Source organism: Pseudoliparis swirei, chromosome 6 (genome assembly GCF_029220125.1).
Source record: "Pseudoliparis swirei isolate HS2019 ecotype Mariana Trench chromosome 6, NWPU_hadal_v1, whole genome shotgun sequence".
Lineage (NCBI taxonomy): Eukaryota > Metazoa > Chordata > Actinopteri > Perciformes > Liparidae > Pseudoliparis > Pseudoliparis swirei.
Genome location: NC_079393.1, coordinates 60613 through 81470, shown reverse-complemented (window position 1 = coordinate 81470; position 20858 = coordinate 60613). Strand labels below are relative to the sequence as shown.

The window sequence follows — 20858 nt, the reverse complement described above, 5'->3', positions numbered from 1 at the left end:
ACTCTGTAGTACTAGGTAGTACTATGAGGTGCAGTATCACTCTGTAGTACTATGAGGTGCAGTATCACTCTGTAGTACTAGGTAGTACTATGAGGTGCAGTATCACTCTGTAGTACTAGGTAGTACTATGAGGTGCAGTTTCACTCTGTAGTACTATGAGGTGCAGTATCACTCTGTAGTACTAGGTAGTTCTATGAGGTGCAGTATCAGTCTGTAGTACTATGAGGTGCAGTATCACTCTGTAGTACTATGAGGTGCAGTATCACTCTAGTACTCGGTAGTACTATGAGGTGCAGTAGTACTCGGTAGTTCTATGAGGTGCAGTATCACTCTGTAGTACTATGAGGTGCAGTATCACTCTGTAGTACTAGGTAGTACTATGAGGTGCAGTATCACTCTGTAGTACTCGGTAGTTCTATGCAGTACAGCTGACGTATCCCTCGGCCCGCTTGGAGATCTCCTTGCGGAGGGAGTCCATCGTCTGCAACAACAGGGAGACTTCAGAGACCTGGTCCTCTTTGTTCTGGACCAGCTGCTGGACCTTCTGCTCCAGACCTGACGACACAGTACATTCATGGACCTGGAGTACTGCAGTACTACTCCTGTTCAAGACATTATGATGTCACAATACAAGTCAAAGGACTCATAATACCTTGGAGCTGGAGAAGTTTGTCCTCCACCTGTTCCTTTATCTTCTCAGCCTCCTCCATCATCTTCCTCACCCGCTCTCCAGCTTCATCTTCAGCGCTCTGATTGGACCTCTTCTTCTTTAACAGCTCAAACAGCTTCATGGCATCATCCAGCTTCTATAATAATAATAATAATAATCATTTATTTTATATAGCGCTTCTCAAGTCACCCGAAGTCGCTTTACAGAGTCCAGAGTCCAGTAGTCACACACACAGTCACCCCGGTGGTGGAGCTACATCAGGAGCCACAGCTGCCCTGGGGCAGACTGACGGAAGCGTGGCAGCCAATCAGCGCCTACGGCCCCTCCCCCCACCACCAACATTCATTCACATCCATATGAACCGGGGTGAGGCTGCGGTGCATGTCTTTATGATGCTTCTGTGACACAAAGATACTGCATACTGAATACTCCATACTACATACTAACACTGTGTAATCAATCTGTACTGCATACTGTCGTCGGAACGGTTTTGATCTTGACTTGCACTGGTTATTAAACAAAGAGTAGATTATTGTTTAATGGTTCACTAGATTAGTGAAGAATATCTCTGTGTAGATTATGTCATGACGTACTGTGTGATTGGAGAATGTCTTGGTGGGGGGTGAGGAGGAGGAGGAAGGGAACCCTTTGTGTGAGCTGTGTGGATGTTTATTTGAAAACAGGAGGAATTTCACACCCTCATTGGAGAAGGAGGAGGGGGGGGCAGACAGAGGGGCATTTCTGGACCCCCTGAAGAGACCACCAGAGAGCACATGGGAACCAGATGCCACAGAGGAGGAGAACTGAGTGACGACATCATGTGTTCAGACGCCCCTACACACTGACGGGCAGAAGGCTCAGCCAATGAGCAGGTTAATGTGTTTCCTGTCAATCTGAACCAATGAGAAATGAATATGTTCTTTTGGGAGGGGCTTACAAAAATCGAACTTTGATTCAGACAGAGGCTTTTTCACGTCGCTGCGTGGGCGATGGATTATGAATCTTTAATCTATTCATTTCTAGTAATATTTTCGATAAAAGACTTTGTATTATATTTCTCCACCAAAGATTCTTGAACAAAACAATACTCAAACAGTATGAACCGTGTCCTGAAAACTACAACCTCAATCTGTACTGCATACTGAATACTACATCCTGTGTACTCAATCGGTACTGCATGCTGTGTAGCCGTACTCAAACAGTACGTACAGCACCCAGCTGGATCAGAAGACAATAACATGTCATTAGAACCCCTCAGCAGAGGGATGGATGGGGGGGGGGGGGTGGCAGAGGACCGGGCAGGGGGCCGATCAGAGGGCCGGGCAGAGGGCCGGGCAGGGGGCCGATCAGAGGGCCGGGCAGGGGGCCGGGCAGGGGGCGATCAGAGGGCCGGGCAGGGGGCCGATCAGAGGGCCGGGCAGGGGGCCGGGTGAGCCGATCTCCAGCAGCATAGACGAGCTCTAGGGATGTGGAACGTCACCTCGCTGGCGGGGAAGGAGCTAGAGCTGGTGGAGGAGGTGGAGCTCCTGGAGACGGTGGGCGTTGCCCAGAGAGGCGTGTGGGGGTGCTGCCGGAGGACGGGGTGCCGGACCCAATGGCCCTTTCAGTTCCTGTATCCATGCTTTAAGAGCTGCTTTCAGATCTGTGTTCAGGAAACACTCCATAAACTTTCATTGCTATGCAGATGATCCTCAACTATATCTATCGATAAAACCAGAGGAAACCAACCAACTCGGTAAAATTCAAGCATGTCTTAAAGACATAAAAACATGGATGACCTGCAACTTCTTGATGTTAAACTCAGACAAAACCAAAATAATTTTACTGTGAGCGTCTCAGAGATCAATGATCTGGTGATGTGGTTTCTGTAGAGGCATTGCTCTAGCATCCAACACCATGTAAAGAACCTCTGTTCTCTTTGATCGGGTCCTTTAATCCACGTGAAGAACATCTCAAGGACTGCATTCTTTCATCTACGTTTAAACAATCAGGCACGTCTCAAAAAGATGCAGAACAATTGGTTCACGCGTTCGTTACTTCGAGACTGGATTACTGCAACTCCTTATTATCAGGCTGCTCTATAAGTCTCTTAGGTCAACTCCTTATTATCAGGCTGCTCTATAAGTCTCTAAGGTCAACTCCTTATTATCAGGCTGCTCTATAAGTCTCTTAAGTCAACTCCTTATTATCAGGCTGCTCTATAAGTCTCTTAAGTCAACTCCTTATTATCAGGCTGCTCTATAAGTCTCTTAGGTCAACTCCTTATGATCAGGCTGCTCTATAAGTCTCTAAGGTCAACTCCTTATTATCAGGCTGCTCTATAAGTCTCTTAGGTCAACTCCTTATTATCAGGCTGCTCTATAAGTCTCTTAAGTCAACTCCTTATTATCAGGCTGCTCTATAAGTCTCTTAAGTCAACTCCTTATGATCAGGCTGCTCTATAAGTCTCTTAAGTCAACTCCTTATTATCAGGCTGCTCTATAAGTCTCTTAGGTCAACTCCTTATTATCAGGCTGCTCTATAAGTCTCTGAGGTCAACTCCTTATTATCAGGCTGCTCTATAAGTCTCTTAAGTCAACTCCTTATTATCAGGCTGCTCTATAAGTCTCTTAAGTCAACTCCTTATTATCAGGCTGCTCTATAAGTCTCTTAGGTCAACTCCTTATTATCAGGCTGCTCTATAAGTCTCTAAGTCAACACCTTATTATCAGGCTGCTCTATAAGTCTCTAAGGTCAACTCCTTATTATCAGGCTGCTCTATAAGTCTCTAAGTCAACACCTTATTATCAGGCTGCTCTATAAGTCTCTAAGGTCAACTCCTTATTATCAGGCTGCTCTATAAGTCTCTAAGTCAACTCCTTATTATCAGGCTGCTCTATAAGTCTCTTAGGTCAACTCCTTATTATCAGGCTGCTCTATAAGTCTCTGAGGTCAACTCCTTATGATCAGGCTGCTCTATAAGTCTCTTAAGTCAACTCCTTATTATCAGGCTGCTCTATAAGTCTCTTAGGTCAACTCCTTATTATCAGGCTGCTCTATAAGTCTCTTAGGTCAACTCCTTATTATCAGGCTGCTCTATAAGTCTCTTAGGTCAACTCCTTATTATCAGGCTGCTCTATAAGTCTCTTAGGTCAACTCCTTATTATCAGGCTGCTCTATAAGTCTCTTAGGTCAACTCCTTATCATCAGGCTGCTCTATAAGTGTCTTAAGTCAACTCCTTATTATCAGGCTGCTCTATAAGTCTCTTAGGTCAACTCCTTATTATCAGGCTGCTCTATAAGTCTCTTAGGTCCCTCCAGCCCAGTTGATCCAGAATGCTGCAGCTCGTGTTCTCACTAAACTAAGAAAAGAGATCACATCACTCCTGCACTAGCTGCTCTGCACTGGCTCCCAGTAAAATCAAGAATCACTTTTATAATTCTTCTCTTAACCTACAAAGCCTTGATTGGTGATGCACCATCATATCTTAAGGAGCTTGTAGTACCATATTGCCCCACTAGAGAGCTGCCTCACTAAATGCGGGACTACTTGTAGTTCCGAGAGTCTTAAAAAGTAGAATGGGAGCCAGAGCCTTTAGTTATCAAGCTCCTCTTTTATGGAACCAGCTTCACCTTCAGTCCTGGAGGCTCCGCCCCCTCATGTAGACTGAAGACTTTCCTCTTTGACAGAGCTGATAGTTAGGGCTGAATCAGGTTCACCTGGTCCAGACCTGGAGACGCTGCTATAGGCTGAGAGCTGTTGGGGGACGTTTAGGATGCACTGAGCTCCTCTCTCCTCTCCTCTCTCCTTAGGGATGCTTAGGATACACTGAGCTCCTCTCTCCTCTCTCCTTATGGACGCTTAGGATACACTGAGCTCCTCTCTCCTCTCCTCTCTCCTTAGGGACGTTTATGATGCACTGAGCTCCTCTCTCCTCTCCTCTCTCCTTAGGGACGTTTAGGATGCACTGAGTACCTATCTCCTCTCCTCTCTCCTTATGGACGTTTAGGATACACTGAGCTCCTCTCTCCTCTCTCCTTAGGGACGCTTAGGATACACTGAGCTCCTCTCTCCTCTTTTCTCTCCTTAGGGATGAATGTTCATCTCTCCATCACATGTTACTAACTCTGCTTTCTCCCCGGAGTCCTTGTGACTTCACGTCTCATGGGGTCATCGGACCCTATGAGACGGCATAGATCCTATCTGCTGATGGATCATCGAGGTCTGGGTCGTGGAATATGCCTACTACCAACTATGCCATGGCCCTATTGAGACTCCGCCCACTCCTCTCTACCTCCACCTGATGGATCGTGGAGGTCTCCATCGTGGAATATGCCAACTATGAACTATTCATACACTCTGTCATATTCATTGAATGTATTTTAACTCTAATCTGTCCTTCTGGTCACATGACATCTATTGTTCTGTCCATCCTGGAGAGGGATCCTCCTGTTCTCTCCTCAAGGGTTCTTACCATTTCTCCCCTGAAGGGTTATTTGGCAGTTGTTCCTGGTCCGATGTGAGGTCAAAGGTCAAAGGTCATGGATGTCTATGTGTACAGATTGTCAAGCACTCTGAGGGGAATTTGTAATTTGTGAAAATGGGCTATACAAATAAACTGAAATGAATTGATTTTTTTTCTCGTATTCTTGGCATGAAGTGAGATACGTTCCCGGTCGTGTTGGCCTCACCAGGGCCGCCCTTTATCAACGGTCCTGTTCGTGACTTTCACTGACAGCATATCTTGGAGCAGCCTGGGGGCGGAGAAGGTCAGGTTTGGGGGTCTCGCGATGACCTCTCTGACTTTTGCTCATGATGTGGCGCTGTCGGCCTCCTCGGACGTGACCTCCAGCGTTCACTGAGGCGTTTTGAGTGGGAAGCAGTGGGGATGAGAGTCAGCACCTACAAATCTGACGCCATGATGGTCTGCCTGAAAAAAGGTGGATTCCTCCCTCCAGGTGGGGACAGGGTGCCTACCCAAACCAAAGGAATTCAAGTATCTCGGGGTCTTGTTCACGAGTGAGGGGAAGATGGAGGGAGATGGACAAGCGGATCGGAGCGGCTGACCTCTAAAACGCACTGAGCCGAAGGCAGGCTCTCCATGGTCTGTGTCAGTGGTCTTACTGGTTCGATGTGAGCAGTCTGGTTTAAAGCAGAGTCTGCAGCCTCTCTGGCGTGTTTGGCTGTCTCTCGGTTCTGCTCAGTTTTCCTCTTCAGGGCTTCAATCTTGTCCTGCAGATCTTCAGATGGACGATTCATCAGCTTTGTTTCGATGTCGTCTAGTTTCTCGTTCATCTGAAAAAGAAGACTTATTGAAACAGCAGCACCTGGCAGGGCTGAACTCAATTGAAAGATGTTTGATCTTTACGTCTCTGATTTGGTCTTTGGCCATGTCTTTGTCTCGGCTGCCGGTGTCCAGGTCGTCGTTGGCTTTGTCCTGAGCCGTCTCTGCTCCATAAATATCTCTGCTGATCTTGGTCACATCAATGTTCTTTGCACGCTCCCTCAACATAAGAAACAACAACAAGACAGCTTCAAAATACAACAGTGTCTTCATTGGATTGGATTCAATCTATTGTCATTGCACAGGTAAACATGCAACGAAATGTGTTCTCTGCATTTAACCCATCCTTCATTATTAAGGAGCAGTGGCTGCAGTGAAGCACCCGGGGAGCAACTGGGGGTTCAGTGACTTGCTCCTGGACACTTCGACTTGCAACTAATGGAAAGAGCGGGGATCGAACCGACGACCTTGGGGTTGCAGGACGACCCTCTTACCCCACTGAGCTACAGCCGCCTCATGAAGACACTGTTGTCAGATATCCAATCAGTGAGGTCTCTAATCGATAAGCTAGGAGGTCAAAACAAACTACAGGACTTCATGGAGTCTCAGGGAGGATTTAGAAAACACCACAGAGACGACACTGGTGAACATGACCTATGACCTAATGGCAGCAGATAAAGGACTCCTCTATGTACTGGTCTAGTTAGACCTTAGTCCTGATAGAGGACTCATCTCTGTACTGGTCTAGTTAGACCTTAGTCCTGATAGAGGACTCCTCTCTGTACTGGTCTTGTTAGACCTTAGTCCTGATAGAGGACTCATCTCTGTACTGGTCTAGTTAGACCTTAGTAGCCTCGATAACCACCACCGTTAGTCATGGAGTTCCACAAGGTTCTGTCCTTGGACCAGTGTTATTTACCTTATTCATGCTTCCTTTGGGAAATATTATCAGAAACACTCCATAAAGTTTAATTGTTGTGCAGATGATACTCACTTATATCTCTGATCAACCAGAGGAGACCAACCAGCTCTCTGGACTTCAAGATGTCTTAAAGACATAAAACATGAGGAGCTGAAACTTCTTGAAGTTAAACTGACAAACTGAAGTTATTGACTGAGCAGCTCAGAGGTCAGAGGATGTGGTTTCTGCCGCTCGTGTTCTCACTAACACTAAGAACAGAGATCACATGACTCCTGTATTAGCTGCTCTGCACTGGCTCCCTGTAACATCAAGAATCACTCTTAAAATTCTTCTCACAGACAAAGCCTTGATTAGTGATGCACCATCATATCTTAAGGAGCTTGTAGTACCATGTTACCCCACTACAGAGCTTGTAGTACCACATTACCGCACTAGAGAGCTTGTAGTACCATATTACCCCACTAGAGAGCGTGTAGTACCACATTACCCCACTAGAGAGCCTGTAGTACCATGTTACCCCACTAGAGAGCGTGTAGTACCACATTACCCCACTAGAGAGCTTGTAGTACCATGTTACCCCACTAGAGAGCTTGTAGTACCATGTTACCCCACTAGAGAGCTTGTAGTACCATATTACCCCACTAGAGAGCTTGTCGTACCATGTTACCCCACTAGAGAGCTTGTAGTACCATATTACCCACTAGAGAGCTTGTAGTACCATGTTACCCCACTAGAGAGCTTGTAGTACCATGTTACCCCACTAGAGAGCTTGTGGTACCATATTACCCCACTAGAGAGCTTGTAGTACCATATTACCCCACTAGAGAGCTTGTAGTACCATATTACCCACTAGAGGGCTTGTAGTACCATATTACCCCACTAGAGAGCTTGTAGTACCATGTTACCCCACTAGAGAGCTTGTAGTACCATATTACCCCACTAGAGAGCTTGTAGTACCATATTACCCCACTAGAGAGCTTGTAGTACCATGTTACCCCACTAGAGAGCTTGTAGTACCATATTACCCCACTAGAGAGCTTGTAGTACCATATTACCCCACTAGAGGGCTTGTAGTACCATATTACCCCACTAGAGAGCTTGTAGTACCATGTTACCCCACTAGAGAGCTTGTAGTACCATGTTACCCCACTAGAGAGCTTGTAGTACCATGTTACCCCACTAGAGAGCTTGTAGCATATTACCACTAGAGAGCTTGTACCATATTACCCCACTAGAGAGCTTGTAGTACCATGTTACCCCACTAGAGAGCTTGTAGTACCATGTTACCCCACTAGAGAGCTTGTAGTACCATGTTACCCCACTAGAGAGCCTGTAGTACCATGTTACCCCACTAGAGAGCTTGTAGTTCCATATTACCCCACTAGAGAGCGTGTAGTACCACATTACCCCACTAGAGAGCCTGTAGTACCATGTTACCCCACTAGAGAGCTTGTAGTTCCATATTACCCCACTAGAGAGCTTGTAGTACCATATATACCAAGGCCGTTACTGGAACAACAACTCCCCCGAAGATCACTGAAGCGAGAACCTCTCTCATTCCCTTCCCCCGATCCACAGACACCTGTGGTTGTTTTCTCCCCAGGACCCTTCAAGGCTATCTCCATGGCAATGACCATCTTGCGGTCTGAGAACTCTGTCTGTTGTGGACTGGGGGAGGACGACATACCGGGCCACGCACACACGAACTTTCAACATACTGATTTGCATTCACTACCCCCACCCCCATCCCACGCCTTCGTCTGCTTCGTCCCCCCAGTGTGACAGGATGGGGTCTGTGGCTGGCGCTGTAATGGCTGACAGACCGGGCTGGCTGCTTGTCGGTGCTGGTCACCTTCTGCCTCCAATGGCTGGGCTTAGATCACCCAGTCTTTGGCTTACCTCCCCTCCCCCCTTCCTACTCGTTGCAAGTCATGTTTAAGATGTATGTGCTTATGTGCTAAGGTGTTTTTTCCTGCTCCCACACTGTACCCCTTTAGGGGCATAGTCGGGGGGTTGTTTTTTTCTCGCCTCTCTTCCCTCATGTTATGCTGTAATCTTTCTTCCACCCTTTCTTTGCAATTTCGTTGCTTTTGTACCTGTACTCTAGTCAATGACAATAAAACCGCATACCATACCATATTACCCCACTAGAGAGCTTGTAGTACCATATTACCCCACTAGAGAGCTTGTAGTACCATGTTACCCCACTAGAGATCTTGTAGTACCATGTTACCCCACTAGAGAGCTTGTAGTACCATATTACCCCACTAGAGAGCTTGTAGTACCATATTACCCCACTAGAGAGCTTGTCGTACCATGTTACCCCACTAGAGAGCGTGTAGTACCATATTACCCCACTAGAGAGTGTGTAGTACCATATTACCCCACTAGAGAGCGTGTAGTACCACATTACCCCACTAGAGAGCTTGTAGTACCATGTTACCCCACTAGAGAGCTTGTAGTACCATGTTACCCCACTAGAGAGCTTGTAGTACCATACTACCCCACTAGAGAGCTTGTAGTACCACATTACCCCACTAGAGAGCTTGTAGTACCATGTTACCCCACTAGAGAGCTTGTAGTACCATGTTACCCCACTAGAGAGCTTGTAGTACCATATTACCCCACTAGAGAGCTTGTAGTACCATATTACCCCACTAGAGAGCTTGTCGTACCATGTTACCCCACTAGAGAGCGTGTAGTACCATATTACCCCACTAGAGAGTGTGTAGTACCATGTTACCCCACTAGAGAGCTTGTAGTAGCATATTACCCCACTAGAGAGCTTGTAGTACCATATTACCCCACTAGAGAGCTTGTAGTACCATATTACCTCACATGAGCTTGTAGTACCATATTACCCCACTACAGAGCTTGTAGTACCATGTTACCCCACTAGAGAGCTTGTAGTACCATATTACCCCACTAGAGAGCTTGTAGTACCATATTACCCCACTAGAGAGCTTGTAGTACCATATTACCTCACATGAGCTTGTAGTACCACATTACCCCACTAGAGAGCTTGTAGTACCATGTTACCCCACTAGAGAGCTTGTAGTACCATATTACCCCACTAGAGCTTGTAGTACCATATTACACCACTAGAGAGCTTGTAGTACCATGTTACCCCACTAGAGAGCTTGTAGTACCATATTACCCCACTAGAGCTTGTAGTACCATGTTACCCCACTAGAGAGCTTGTAGTACCATATTACCCCACTAGAGCTTGTAGTACCATATTACCCCACTAGAGAGCTTGTAGTACCATGTTACACCACTAGAGAGCTTGTCGTACCATATTACCCCACTAGAGGGCTTGTAGTACCATGTTACCCCACTAGAGAGCTTGTAGTACCATATTACCCCACTAGAGAGCTTGTAGTACCATATTACCCCACTAGAGAGCTTGTAGTACCATATTACCCCACTAGAGGGCTTGTAGTACCATGTTACCCCACTAGAGAGCTTGTAGTACCATATTACCCCACTAGAGTGCTTGTAGTACCATATTACCCCACTAGAGAGCTTGTAGTACCATGTTACCCCACTAGAGAGCTTGTAGTACCATATTGCCCCACTAGAGAGCTTGTAGTACCATATTACCCCACTAGAGGGCTTGTAGTACCATGTTACCCCACTAGAGAGCTTGTAGTACCATGTTACCCCACTAGAGAGCTTGTAGTACCATGTTACCCCACTATTTCAAGATTCAAGATTCAAGATGTTTTATTTGTCACATACACACACAGGGTGTGCAGTGAAATGAAAGTGGCAATGCTCAGCAGGAATGTGCAAGGGCAACAAGTACACTATTTACAAATAAAACACAACACAATATTTACAGTAAGTGTGTGTGTGTGTGTGTGTGTGTGCCTAAGAGGGGCAGTTGTGTGGGTCTATGTGGGGGTCCTGGTGAGGTCGGAGTTCACAATCCTGATGGCCTGAGGAAAGAAACTCTGTCTCAGTCTCTCTGTTCTTGCAGCGTGACTACGGAGGCGCCTGCCTGACCGCAGCAGCTGAAACAGTCTGTTGTTGGGGTGGTGAGGATCCTTCATGATCCTGCCGGCTCTGGTTCTGCACCTCCTGGTGTACAAGTCCTGCAGGGTGGGAGTGAAGTTACAATAGTGCGCTCAGCGCACTACTCTCTGCAGAGCCTTCCTGTCCTGAGCGGAGCAGTTGCCAAACCAGGCTGTGATGCTTCCTGTCAGGACGCCTCTACAGCTCCAGAGTAGAAGGACTGAAGGATCCTCTGGGAAACTTTAAATTTCCTCAGCTGCCTGAGGTGGTAGAGGCTGCCTTGCCTTTCTCACCAGAGTGTCTGTGTTTGTTGACCATGTCAGATCCTCGGTGATGTGGACTCCCAGGTATTTATACCGCTCACCCTCTCCACAGTAGTCCTGCTAATCCCCAGTGGTGAGTACGTCCTCTGTTGTTGTACCCTCCTAAAGTCCACAATCAGCTCCTTTGTTTTGGTGACATTCATGATGAGGCTGTTGTCCTGGCACCAGAGTGACAGATCAGCAACTTCCTCCAGGTAGGCCTTCTCGCGTTGTCGGAGATCAGGCCCACCACCACTGTGTCATCCGCAAACTTGATGATGGTGTTGAGCTGAACCTGGCCACACAGTCATGTGTGTACAGGGAGTACAGTAGGGGCTGAGGACGCAACCCTGGGGGATCCTGTGTTCAGGGTGAGGATTTGAGGGTGTGTCTGCCCACCCTGACCACCTGTGGCCTGGCGGTCAGGAAGTCCAGGATCCAAGCACACAGGGGTGTTCAGTCCCAGCTCAATCAGCTTGCCGGCCAGTCTGGAGGGACTATGGTGTTGAAAGCTGAACTATAATCAATGAACAGCAGTCTCACATAGCCCCCTCTGGCTGTCCAGATGAGAGAGTGTGGTGTGCAGTACCTGGGAGACAGCATCATCTGTGGATCTGTTTGGGCGATAAGCAGTACATGGGCGGTCCATGGAGGAAGGGAGGAAGGCGCAGATGTAGTCCTTTATCAGCCTCTCAGCATTTCATGACCACCGAGGTGAGGGCCACCGGTCGGTAGTCATTCATACATGCTGGAGAAGCATTCTTGGGCACAGGGACAATAGTGGATCTCTTGAAGCAGGCGGGGACCACGGACTCAGCCAGGAGAGGTTGAATATCGTGGTGAACACTGGAGCTAGCTGGTTAGCACAGGTCTTCAGTACTCGCCCAGATATGCCATCTGGACCTGCAGCTTTCCTGGTGTTCAACCTCAACAGAGCCCTCCTCACACTGTGCTCGGTCACAGAGAGTGTGTGTTCATCCCCAGCGGTAGAACTCACCTCGCTACGCTTAACGGTGTTGTTGTTAGCCGAGCTAGCGCTGTTGTTGCTAGCCTCAAACCGTGCATAAAATGAGTTCAGGTCGTCCGCTAGGGATGCGCGGCACTCACCATTGCGCTGGGTCTGCTCTGGTAGTTTGTGATAGTCCGTAGCCCCTGCCATAGGCGCCTGGTGTCGCGCTGCTCCATCTGTGATTCCACTCTGTCTCGGTACCTCTCTTGGCGTCCTTCACCGCCTCCTCAGTCCATAGACCGCTGCCTTGTACTCGTCCATGTTGCGGATACAAGACCGGAGTTATAGGCAGCAGCACGGCGTCACAGCTTCACGGATGGATCTATCAACCCACGGCTTTTGGTTAGGAAAGACCCTAACTTTTACCGTGGGGACGATGGTGTCCGTTAGCGTTGCTATGAGGCTCATTGCTACTTCCGCAAACTCGCTCCGCAAACTCACTAGAGAGCTTGTAGTACCATGTTACCTCACTAGAGGGCTTGTAGTACCATATTACCCCACTAGAGAGCTTGTAGTAACATGTTACCCCACTAGACGGCTTGTAGTACCACATTACCCCACTTTCCTCCTGATGGTCTGATAGTGAGACCTGAACCAGGTTCACCTGGTCCAGACCTGGAGATGCTGCTAGAGCAGCGGTCAGGAACCTATGGCTCACGAGCCATATACAGGACTGTCTCAGAAAATTAGAATATTGTGATAAAGTTCTTTATTTTCTGTAATGCAATTAAAAAAACAAAAATGTCATGCATTCTGGATTCATTACAAATCAACTGAAATATTGCAAGCCTTTATTCTTAATTGTTGATTATGTCTTACAGCTTAAGAAACTCTAAAATCCTATCTCATAAAATTTTAATATTTCCTCAGACCAAGTAAAAAAAAAGATTTATAACAGCTGAGTGTTTGTCAAGGCTCAGGAAACCCTTGCAGGTGTTTCGAGTTAATTAGACAATTCAAGTGATTTGTTTAATACCCTACTAGTATACTTTTTCATGATATTCTAATATTTAGAGATAGGATATTTGAGTTTTCTTAAGTTGTAAGCCATAATCAGCAATAAATCAGAATAAAAGGCTTGCAATATTTCAGTTGATTTGTAATGAATCCAGAATGCATGACATTTTCGTTTTTTAAATTGCATTACAGAAAATAAAGAACTTCATCACAATATTCTAATTTTCTGAGACAGTCCTGTATGGCTCTTCCGGTGACGGCATATGGCTCCGACAATTTTGAGCTGAAAAAAACAAATCTCCGCCCGCCACCCTGTTATTTTCTCTCTCGCGCCAGATTACAGCAGAAGTAATTTAAGGTCCTTTTCTTAAAGACGTCTTTGTTCTTTTATTAACCATCCTGTTAGCTTCAAATTTACTAACATATTTTACCCTTGGGGTCAATTTGACCCTAGCAATTAAAACCTCCAGAAAATGATTAGAATTAATATTGAATTTACAAGTTGTGTACAGGACATTGATAACATATGTGAATTTTATGTGTTCCCAGTTGTCCCCAATAAATTAGGAAAAGTCATGAAATATGAAGCAAAAAAGAATTATGTCAATATTTTTTTTAGAGACGTCAAACATTGAATGGGGTCAAATTGACCCAAAGGTAACAGGAGGGTTAAACTAAACGTCTGTTATTCATGGTCTCTACACACCAGCATGTGCAGAGCTCCGATGGACGCTTAGGAGACACTGAGCTCCTCTCTCCTTAAGGACGCTGAGGAGACACTGAGCTCCTCTCCTCTCTCCTTATGGACGCTGAGGATACACTGAGCTCCTCTCTCCTCTCTCCTTATGGACGTTTAGGAGACACTGAGCTCCTCTCTCCTCTCTTCTTATGGATGTTTAGGATACACTGAGCACCTCTCTCCTCTCTCCTTATGGACGTTTAGGATACACTGAGCTCCTCTCTCCTCTCCTCTCTCCTTATAGACGTTTAGGAGACACTGAGCTCCTCTCTCCTCTCCTCTCCTCTCCTCTCTCCTTATGGACATTTAGGATACACTGAGCTCCTCTCTCCTCTCTCCTTATGGACGTTTAGGATACACTGAGCTCCTCTCTCCTCACTCCTTATGGACGCTTAGGATACACTGAGCTCCTCTCTCCTCTCTCCTTATGGACGTTTAGGATACACTGAGCTCCTCTCTCCTCTCTCCTTATGGACGCTTAGGATACACTGAGCTCCTCTCCTCTCTCCTTATGGACGCTTAGGATACACTGAGCTCCTCTCTCCTCTCCTCTCTCCATATGGACGTTTAGGAGACACTGAGCTCCTCTCTCCTCTCTCCTTATGGACATTTAGGATACACTGAGCTCCTCTCTCCTCTCCTCTCCTCTCTCCTTATGGACGTTTAGGATACACTGAGCTCCTCTCTCCTCTCTCCTTATGGACGCTTAGGATACACTGAGCTCCTCTCTCCTCTCTCCTTATGGACGCTTAGGATACACTGAGCTCCTCTCTCCTCTTCTCTCTCCTTATGGACGTTTAGGATACACTGAGCTCCTCTCTCCTCTCTCCTTATGGACGCTTAGGATACACTGAGCTCCTCTCTCCTCTCCTCATGGATGTTTAGGATACACTGAGCTCCTCTCTCCTCTCTCCTTATGGATGTTTAGGATACACTGAGCTCCTCTCTCCTCTCTCCTTATGGACGCTTAGGAGACACTGAGCTCCTCTCTCCTCTCTCCTTATGGACGTTTAGGATACACTGAGCTCCTCTCTCCTCATGGACGCTTAGGATACACTGAGCTCCTCTCCTCTCCTCTCTCCTTATGGACGTTTAGGATACACTGAGCTCCTCTCTCCTCTCCTCTCTCCTTATGGACGTTTAGGATACACTGAGCTCCTCTCCTCTCCTCTCTCCTTATGGACGTTTAGGATACACTGAGCTCCTCTCCTCTCTCCTCTCCTTATGGACGTTTAGGATACACTGAGCTCCTCTCTCCTCTCCTCTCTCCTTATGGACGTTTAGGATACACTGAGCTCCTCTCTCCTTATGGACGCTTAGGATACACTGAGCTCCTCTCTCCTCTCCTCTCTCCTTATGGACGTTTAGGATACACTGAGCTCCTCTCTCCTCTCTCCTTATGGACGTTTAGGATACACTGAGCTCCTCTCTCCTTATGGACGCTTAGGATACACTGATCTCCTCTGTCCTCTCACCTTATGGACGTTTAGGATACACTGAGCTCCTCTCTCCTCTCCTCTCTCCTTATGGACGTTTAGGATACACTGAGCACCTCTGTCTTCTTCTCTCTCTCCTTATGGATGAATTTGCATCTCTCCATCACACATTATGAACTCTACTTCCTTCCCAGAGTCTTTTCTTTAGCTGGAATCTTGCAAATGCAATAGGAGCAAAGAAAGGAGAGAGTGGAAACAGATTTGTTCCAAATATTATCGATCTCTTCTTACTGTACAACTCATACATTTGACATATCTAAATGTTTTAGCTTAAGTTTTAGCCCAAGTGTTCTTCTTTACGTGTTTTCATGATAGTTTTGGTTGAAGTGAGTGAGTGATTGGGTTCGTTGGTTAGTTTCAGACACTGACTTGAGTTTCTGAGCTTCCTGCAGCAGGGTCTGGGCAGTCTTGGTGTGTTCCAGGGTTTTGGGGGGATTGTGTGTGGTGGACAGCAGTTTATTGATGTCATTGATCATTGATCGGATCTGATCTGGTGGTCGTGGCAGCTGGATGTCCAGAACAGCTTGGGCCATTTTCTCAATGTCCTCTGGAGGAACCATCTCATCTGTCAGGGAGTACACTTGATTAATAATGTTTGAGTATCTTTATATATGAACTTTGTTCCATATCATATCATCAGGTGCATTAACCTGTATCTATGATTTCTTGTGATGGACATAACAGTGTCCGGGGTGGGTGGAGTCAGCACTTTAAACTGATCCACAGGCCTTAAGGCGAGGACCAGGTTCCTGTAGTGTCACCTGCACACTGACCTGTGAGGTAATCTTTGACTTGCTGGATGAGCTCATTGGTTTTATTTTTCTCTCTGCTTAGGGAGTCAATGTTTTTGTTGATCCGGTCCTGGAGGTCTTTGGCCTGGTCTTTGGTGTCCTGAGCTTGTTGCTTGGCATCGTTGATCTGACACAAAAGACAGAGTGAAAACATGTCTTGAAGAGTGAAGCAGTTCAGTCACCCAGTGTCAACTCCACTAGTGTCTCAGTAGTCATGCACATGTTTCAGAAACTCAACTTTCATTTTGTTTCTGGATTATATTTGCATCAATTTACAATCCGTTTGTACTACAAGTGATTGATTCATTGTCGGCTCTTAAATGAGTGACATTAAGAAGCGTCTGCACTTGTAGAGCTATTTAATTTCAAATAAAAATTATATTGTATATTATTTAGCGATCCTAATATTATGAATCTTAAATTTGCCTCGTTCAGTGGAATTAATTAATTCTGGTCTCAGGCATTAAAAGACATGCTGGTTTATCTGGACCCTCTTAAAACCCCTCAAGTCTAGTCCAGGTCGAGCACCGCTCCTCCCAGGGTGGACCTGCCTTGTTCTTGGACGCCTGCAGACGGGATGGGAGTGTGAGGAGTTGCTCCTTCACTCTCTCCGCTGTCTCTGAAGCGTTCTGACTTTTTGGAATGACTCCATCACACTTTGGACCTCCACATTTATTTTTTCCAAAATCGAGAACACACAGAGCTCCACCACAGCTTGAGCAGTCCTCCAGACCGGGTCCTCCACAGATCTGTATAGAGACACAATACGATGGTGAAAGGTCACAAATATAAGCTGAGGCTGCTCTGATTGGTTGATGCGTGAGTCACATGACTCTGCAGGTTGGTACTCACCATTCGGTTGAGATGGGCCAGACTGAGCTCTTGAACCTTCTCCAGCGACACCATGTTTCCTTTGCTGCTGCACATGTTCAGTTTATGTTTGACTTCCTGTCTGGTGTCCATGGAGTCCTCCACAGCTCGGTTGGCGTTTCTCACTCTCTTGTCGTCCAACATGAAGGCTTCATGAAGCTTCATGGTTTCATCCAGCAACTCTACAACGGGATCAGAAAGACAATGAATTCACAGCCAGCTAAAGAAGAACAAGTCCATACAGCAGCAGTCGGTTCTGTCCGTGTGTTTCATCGGAAAGCAGCAGACAGAGGAGAACAAGCAGGATGTGGAAGGAAGGTCTTCAAAATAACAATTTGAAGAGTCAAACCAGAGGAGAGAACAATGTCCAGGGTGTGTCCCTTGAAGAAAGGGGGACTTCACAGCCGTTACAGTAAGTCAAGAGGAGCCACACGACCTGTTCAACTGACTCTCTGAGAGGACGGAGGTTCCAACACAAAGTAAAGGGGCCTTGTTATTCAGCATCAAACTCAGTGAACCACTGAATCAGGGCCAGTCCACCACCAAGAGATCCAACCTGAATGGCCGTCGTAATAACTAGTCTGAAGTATACCACCCTGTCACTGAGTTATTGTGGGTCAGATTCTGGAAGACAAGACAGTGAAGGGGAATCAGAAAAGGCCCATCTCCAACCAGAACAGCATCACTGTACCGTCTGGGTCTTCATCTTCATCGTCTGGATCCGGCAGACGTGTTGCCTTCACAGTGCTCAGCAGCTTTCTGAACTCCAGACCAATGTGGTCCATCTCAGTGTTTAGGAGAGGAGACGGGTCGATCAGGATAACATTCGGGTCGACGGCATCGTGCAGCTTCCTGAGAGGAACAGAGTGTCACAACGTTCGTGTCGGAGGGCCAAGTGAAACGAAGACGCTAGCAGCACCAGAATGGAGCTCTTGGACTGAAGCCTTTAGGTACATGAATGAACCAGGACTAAAGGTAGACCAGCAGTCCTCTGTTATATTGAGACCTGGACTAAAGTTAGACCAGGAGTCCTCTGGTATATTGAGACCTGGACTACAGTTAGACCAGGAGTCCTGTTATATTGAGACCTGGACTAAAGTTAGACCAGGAGTCCTCTGTTATATTGAGACCTGGACTAAAGGTAGACCAGGAGTCCTGTTATATTGAGACCTGGACTAAAGTTAGACCAGGAGTCCTCTGTTATATTGAGACCTGGACTAAAGTTAGACCAGGAGTCCTCTGTTATATTGAGACCTGGACTAAAGTTAGACCAGGAGTCCTCTGTTATATTGAGACCTGGACTAAAGTTAGACCAGGAGTCCTCTGTTATATTGAGACCTGGACTAAAGTTAGACCAGGAGTCCTCTGTTATATTGAGACCTGGACTAAAGTTAGACCAGGAGTCCTCTGTTATATTGAGACCTGGACTAAAGTTAGACCAGGAGTCCTCTGTTATATTGAGACCTGGACTAAAGTTAGACCAGGAGTCCTCTGTTATATTGAGACCTGGACTAAAGTTAGACCAGGAGTCCTCTGTTATATTGAGACCTGGACTAAAGTTAGACCAGGAGTCCTCTGTTATATTGAGACCTGGACTAAAGTTAGACCAGGAGTCCTCTGTTATATTGAGACCTGGACTAAAGTTAGACCAGGAGTCCTCTGTTATATTGAGACCTGGACTAAAGTTAGACCAGGAGTCCTCTGTTATATTGAGACCTGGACTAAAGTTAGACCAGGAGTCCTCTGTTATATTGAGACCTGGACTAAAGTTAGACCAGGAGTCCTCTGTTATATTGAGACCTGGACTAAAGTTAGACCAGGAGTCCTCTGTTATATTGAGACCTGGACTAAAGTTAGACCAGGAGTCCTCTGTTATATTGAGACCTGGACTAAAGTTAGACCAGGAGTCCTCTGTTATATTGAGACCTGGACTAAAGTTAGACCAGCAGTCCTCTGTTATATTGAGACCTGGACTAAAGTTAGACCAGGAGTCCTCTGTTATATTGAGACCTGGACTAAAGTTAGACCAGGAGTCCTCTGTTATATTGAGACCTGGACTAAAGTTAGACCAGGAGTCCTCTGTTATATTGAGACCTGGACTAAAGTTAGACCAGGAGTCCTCTGTTATATTGAGACCTGGACTAAAGTTAGACCAGGAGTCCTCTGTTATATTGAGACCTGGACTAAAGTTAGACCAGGAGTCCTCTGTTATATTGAGACCTGGACTAAAGTTAGACCAGGAGTCCTCTGTTATATTGAGACCTGGACTAAAGTTAGACCAGGAGTCCTCTGTTATATTGAGACCTGGACTAAAGTTAGACCAGGAGTCCTCTGTTATATTGAGACCTGGACTAAAGTTAGACCAGGAGTCCTCTGTTATATTGAGACCTGGACTAAAGTTAGACCAGGAGTCCTCTGTTATATTGAGACCTGGACTAAAGTTAGACCAGGAGTCCTCTGTTATATTGAGACCTGGACTAAAGTTAGACCAGGAGTCCTCTGTTATATTGAGACCTGGACTAAAGTTAGACCAGGAGTCCTCTGTTATATTGAGACCTGGACTAAAGTTAGACCAGGAGTCCTCTGTTATATTGAGACCTGGACTAAAGTTAGACCAGGAGTCCTCTGTTATATTGAGACCTGGACTAAAGTTAGACCAGGAGTCCTCTGTTATATTGAGACCTGGACTAAAGTTAGACCAGGAGTCCTCTGTTATATTGAGACCTGGACTAAAGTTAGACCAGGAGTCCTCTGTTATATTGAGACCTGGACTAAAGTTAGACCAGGAGTCCTCTGTTATATTGAGACCTGGACTAAAGTTAGACCAGGAGTCCTCTGTTATATTGAGACCTGGACTAAAGTTAGACCAGGAGTCCTCTGTTATATTGAGACCTGGACTAAAGTTAGACCAGGAGTCCTCTGTTATATTGAGACCTGGACTAAAGTTAGACCAGGAGTCCTCTGGTATATTGAGACCTGGACTAAAGTTAGATCAGGAGTCCTCTGATATATTGAGACCTGGACTAAAGTTAGACCAGGAGTCCTCTGTTATATTGAGACCTGGACTAAAGTTAGACCAGGAGTCCTCTGTTATATTGAGACGTGGTATTGAATCAAATGCAGAAGGAATCTCTTCTTTAAATGTAGCTCCATGTCAGTTGGACATCTGGTGTAGAACCTTTTGACTAACGGTGTCCACTCCGGTAGTATAAACTAAAGTGATGAGGTTGTGGTCTGACAGAAGAGGATTCTGAAGACCTTCAGATGCTCAAGGTCAACGCCATAAGTAAGAACAAGATCAAGTGTGTGGCCAAAGCTGTGAGTGGGTTTCTGTTCTCTGACAGAAGAGAGTCCAACAATGAGATGAATGCAGCACTAAGGCAATCATTATCAACATCCACATGGATATTAAAATCTCCTACAATAATAACTTTATCAGTTTTAAGAACCAAACTTGATATAAATTCTGAGAATTCAGATATAAACTCTGAATATGGACCTGGTGGCCCGTACAGAATCACAAATAGAATTGGCTGTAGTGTTTTCCAGGTTGGATGAGAGACTAAGAACAAGGCTTTCAAATGAGGTGTAGTGTAATTTAGGTTTAGGGTTTATTAATAGAGTCAAAGATGGCTGCTACTCCACCTCCTCGAGGAATGTGAGTATTAAAATGACTTGGAGGAGTCGATTCATTTAGTGACCTTAAGTGACCACCGATCACTAAGGAAGTGAGGATGACGAGCTCAAACCGTGAGGAGAAGTTATGAATCTGTGGACACATTCATTTAAATGAACGTTGACAGTAACTCTGCCTGCAGTCA

The 20858-nt window shown here is 46.1% G+C and overlaps 1 protein-coding gene across 1 annotated transcript in view; it reads right to left on the bottom strand.

Moving 5' to 3' along the window:
- lamb4 (laminin, beta 4) overlaps positions 1 to 20858 on the bottom strand; it is a 54868-nt gene that overhangs the window by 322 nt on the left and 33688 nt on the right. The window contains exons 26-34 of the mRNA XM_056417835.1: positions 17729 to 17889; positions 17020 to 17219; positions 16719 to 16916; positions 16150 to 16294; positions 15746 to 15941; positions 6019 to 6154; positions 5775 to 5945; positions 653 to 806; positions 1 to 555 (exon numbers count right to left, since the gene is read on the bottom strand). The exon at positions 1 to 555 is cut by the window's left edge and continues 322 nt beyond it. Of these exons, the coding sequence (XP_056273810.1) occupies positions 416 to 555; positions 653 to 806; positions 5775 to 5945; positions 6019 to 6154; positions 15746 to 15941; positions 16150 to 16294; positions 16719 to 16916; positions 17020 to 17219; positions 17729 to 17889 (1501 nt within the window). The 3' untranslated portion in view covers positions 1 to 415. The remainder of the gene's footprint in view (positions 556 to 652; positions 807 to 5774; positions 5946 to 6018; positions 6155 to 15745; positions 15942 to 16149; positions 16295 to 16718; positions 16917 to 17019; positions 17220 to 17728; positions 17890 to 20858) is intronic.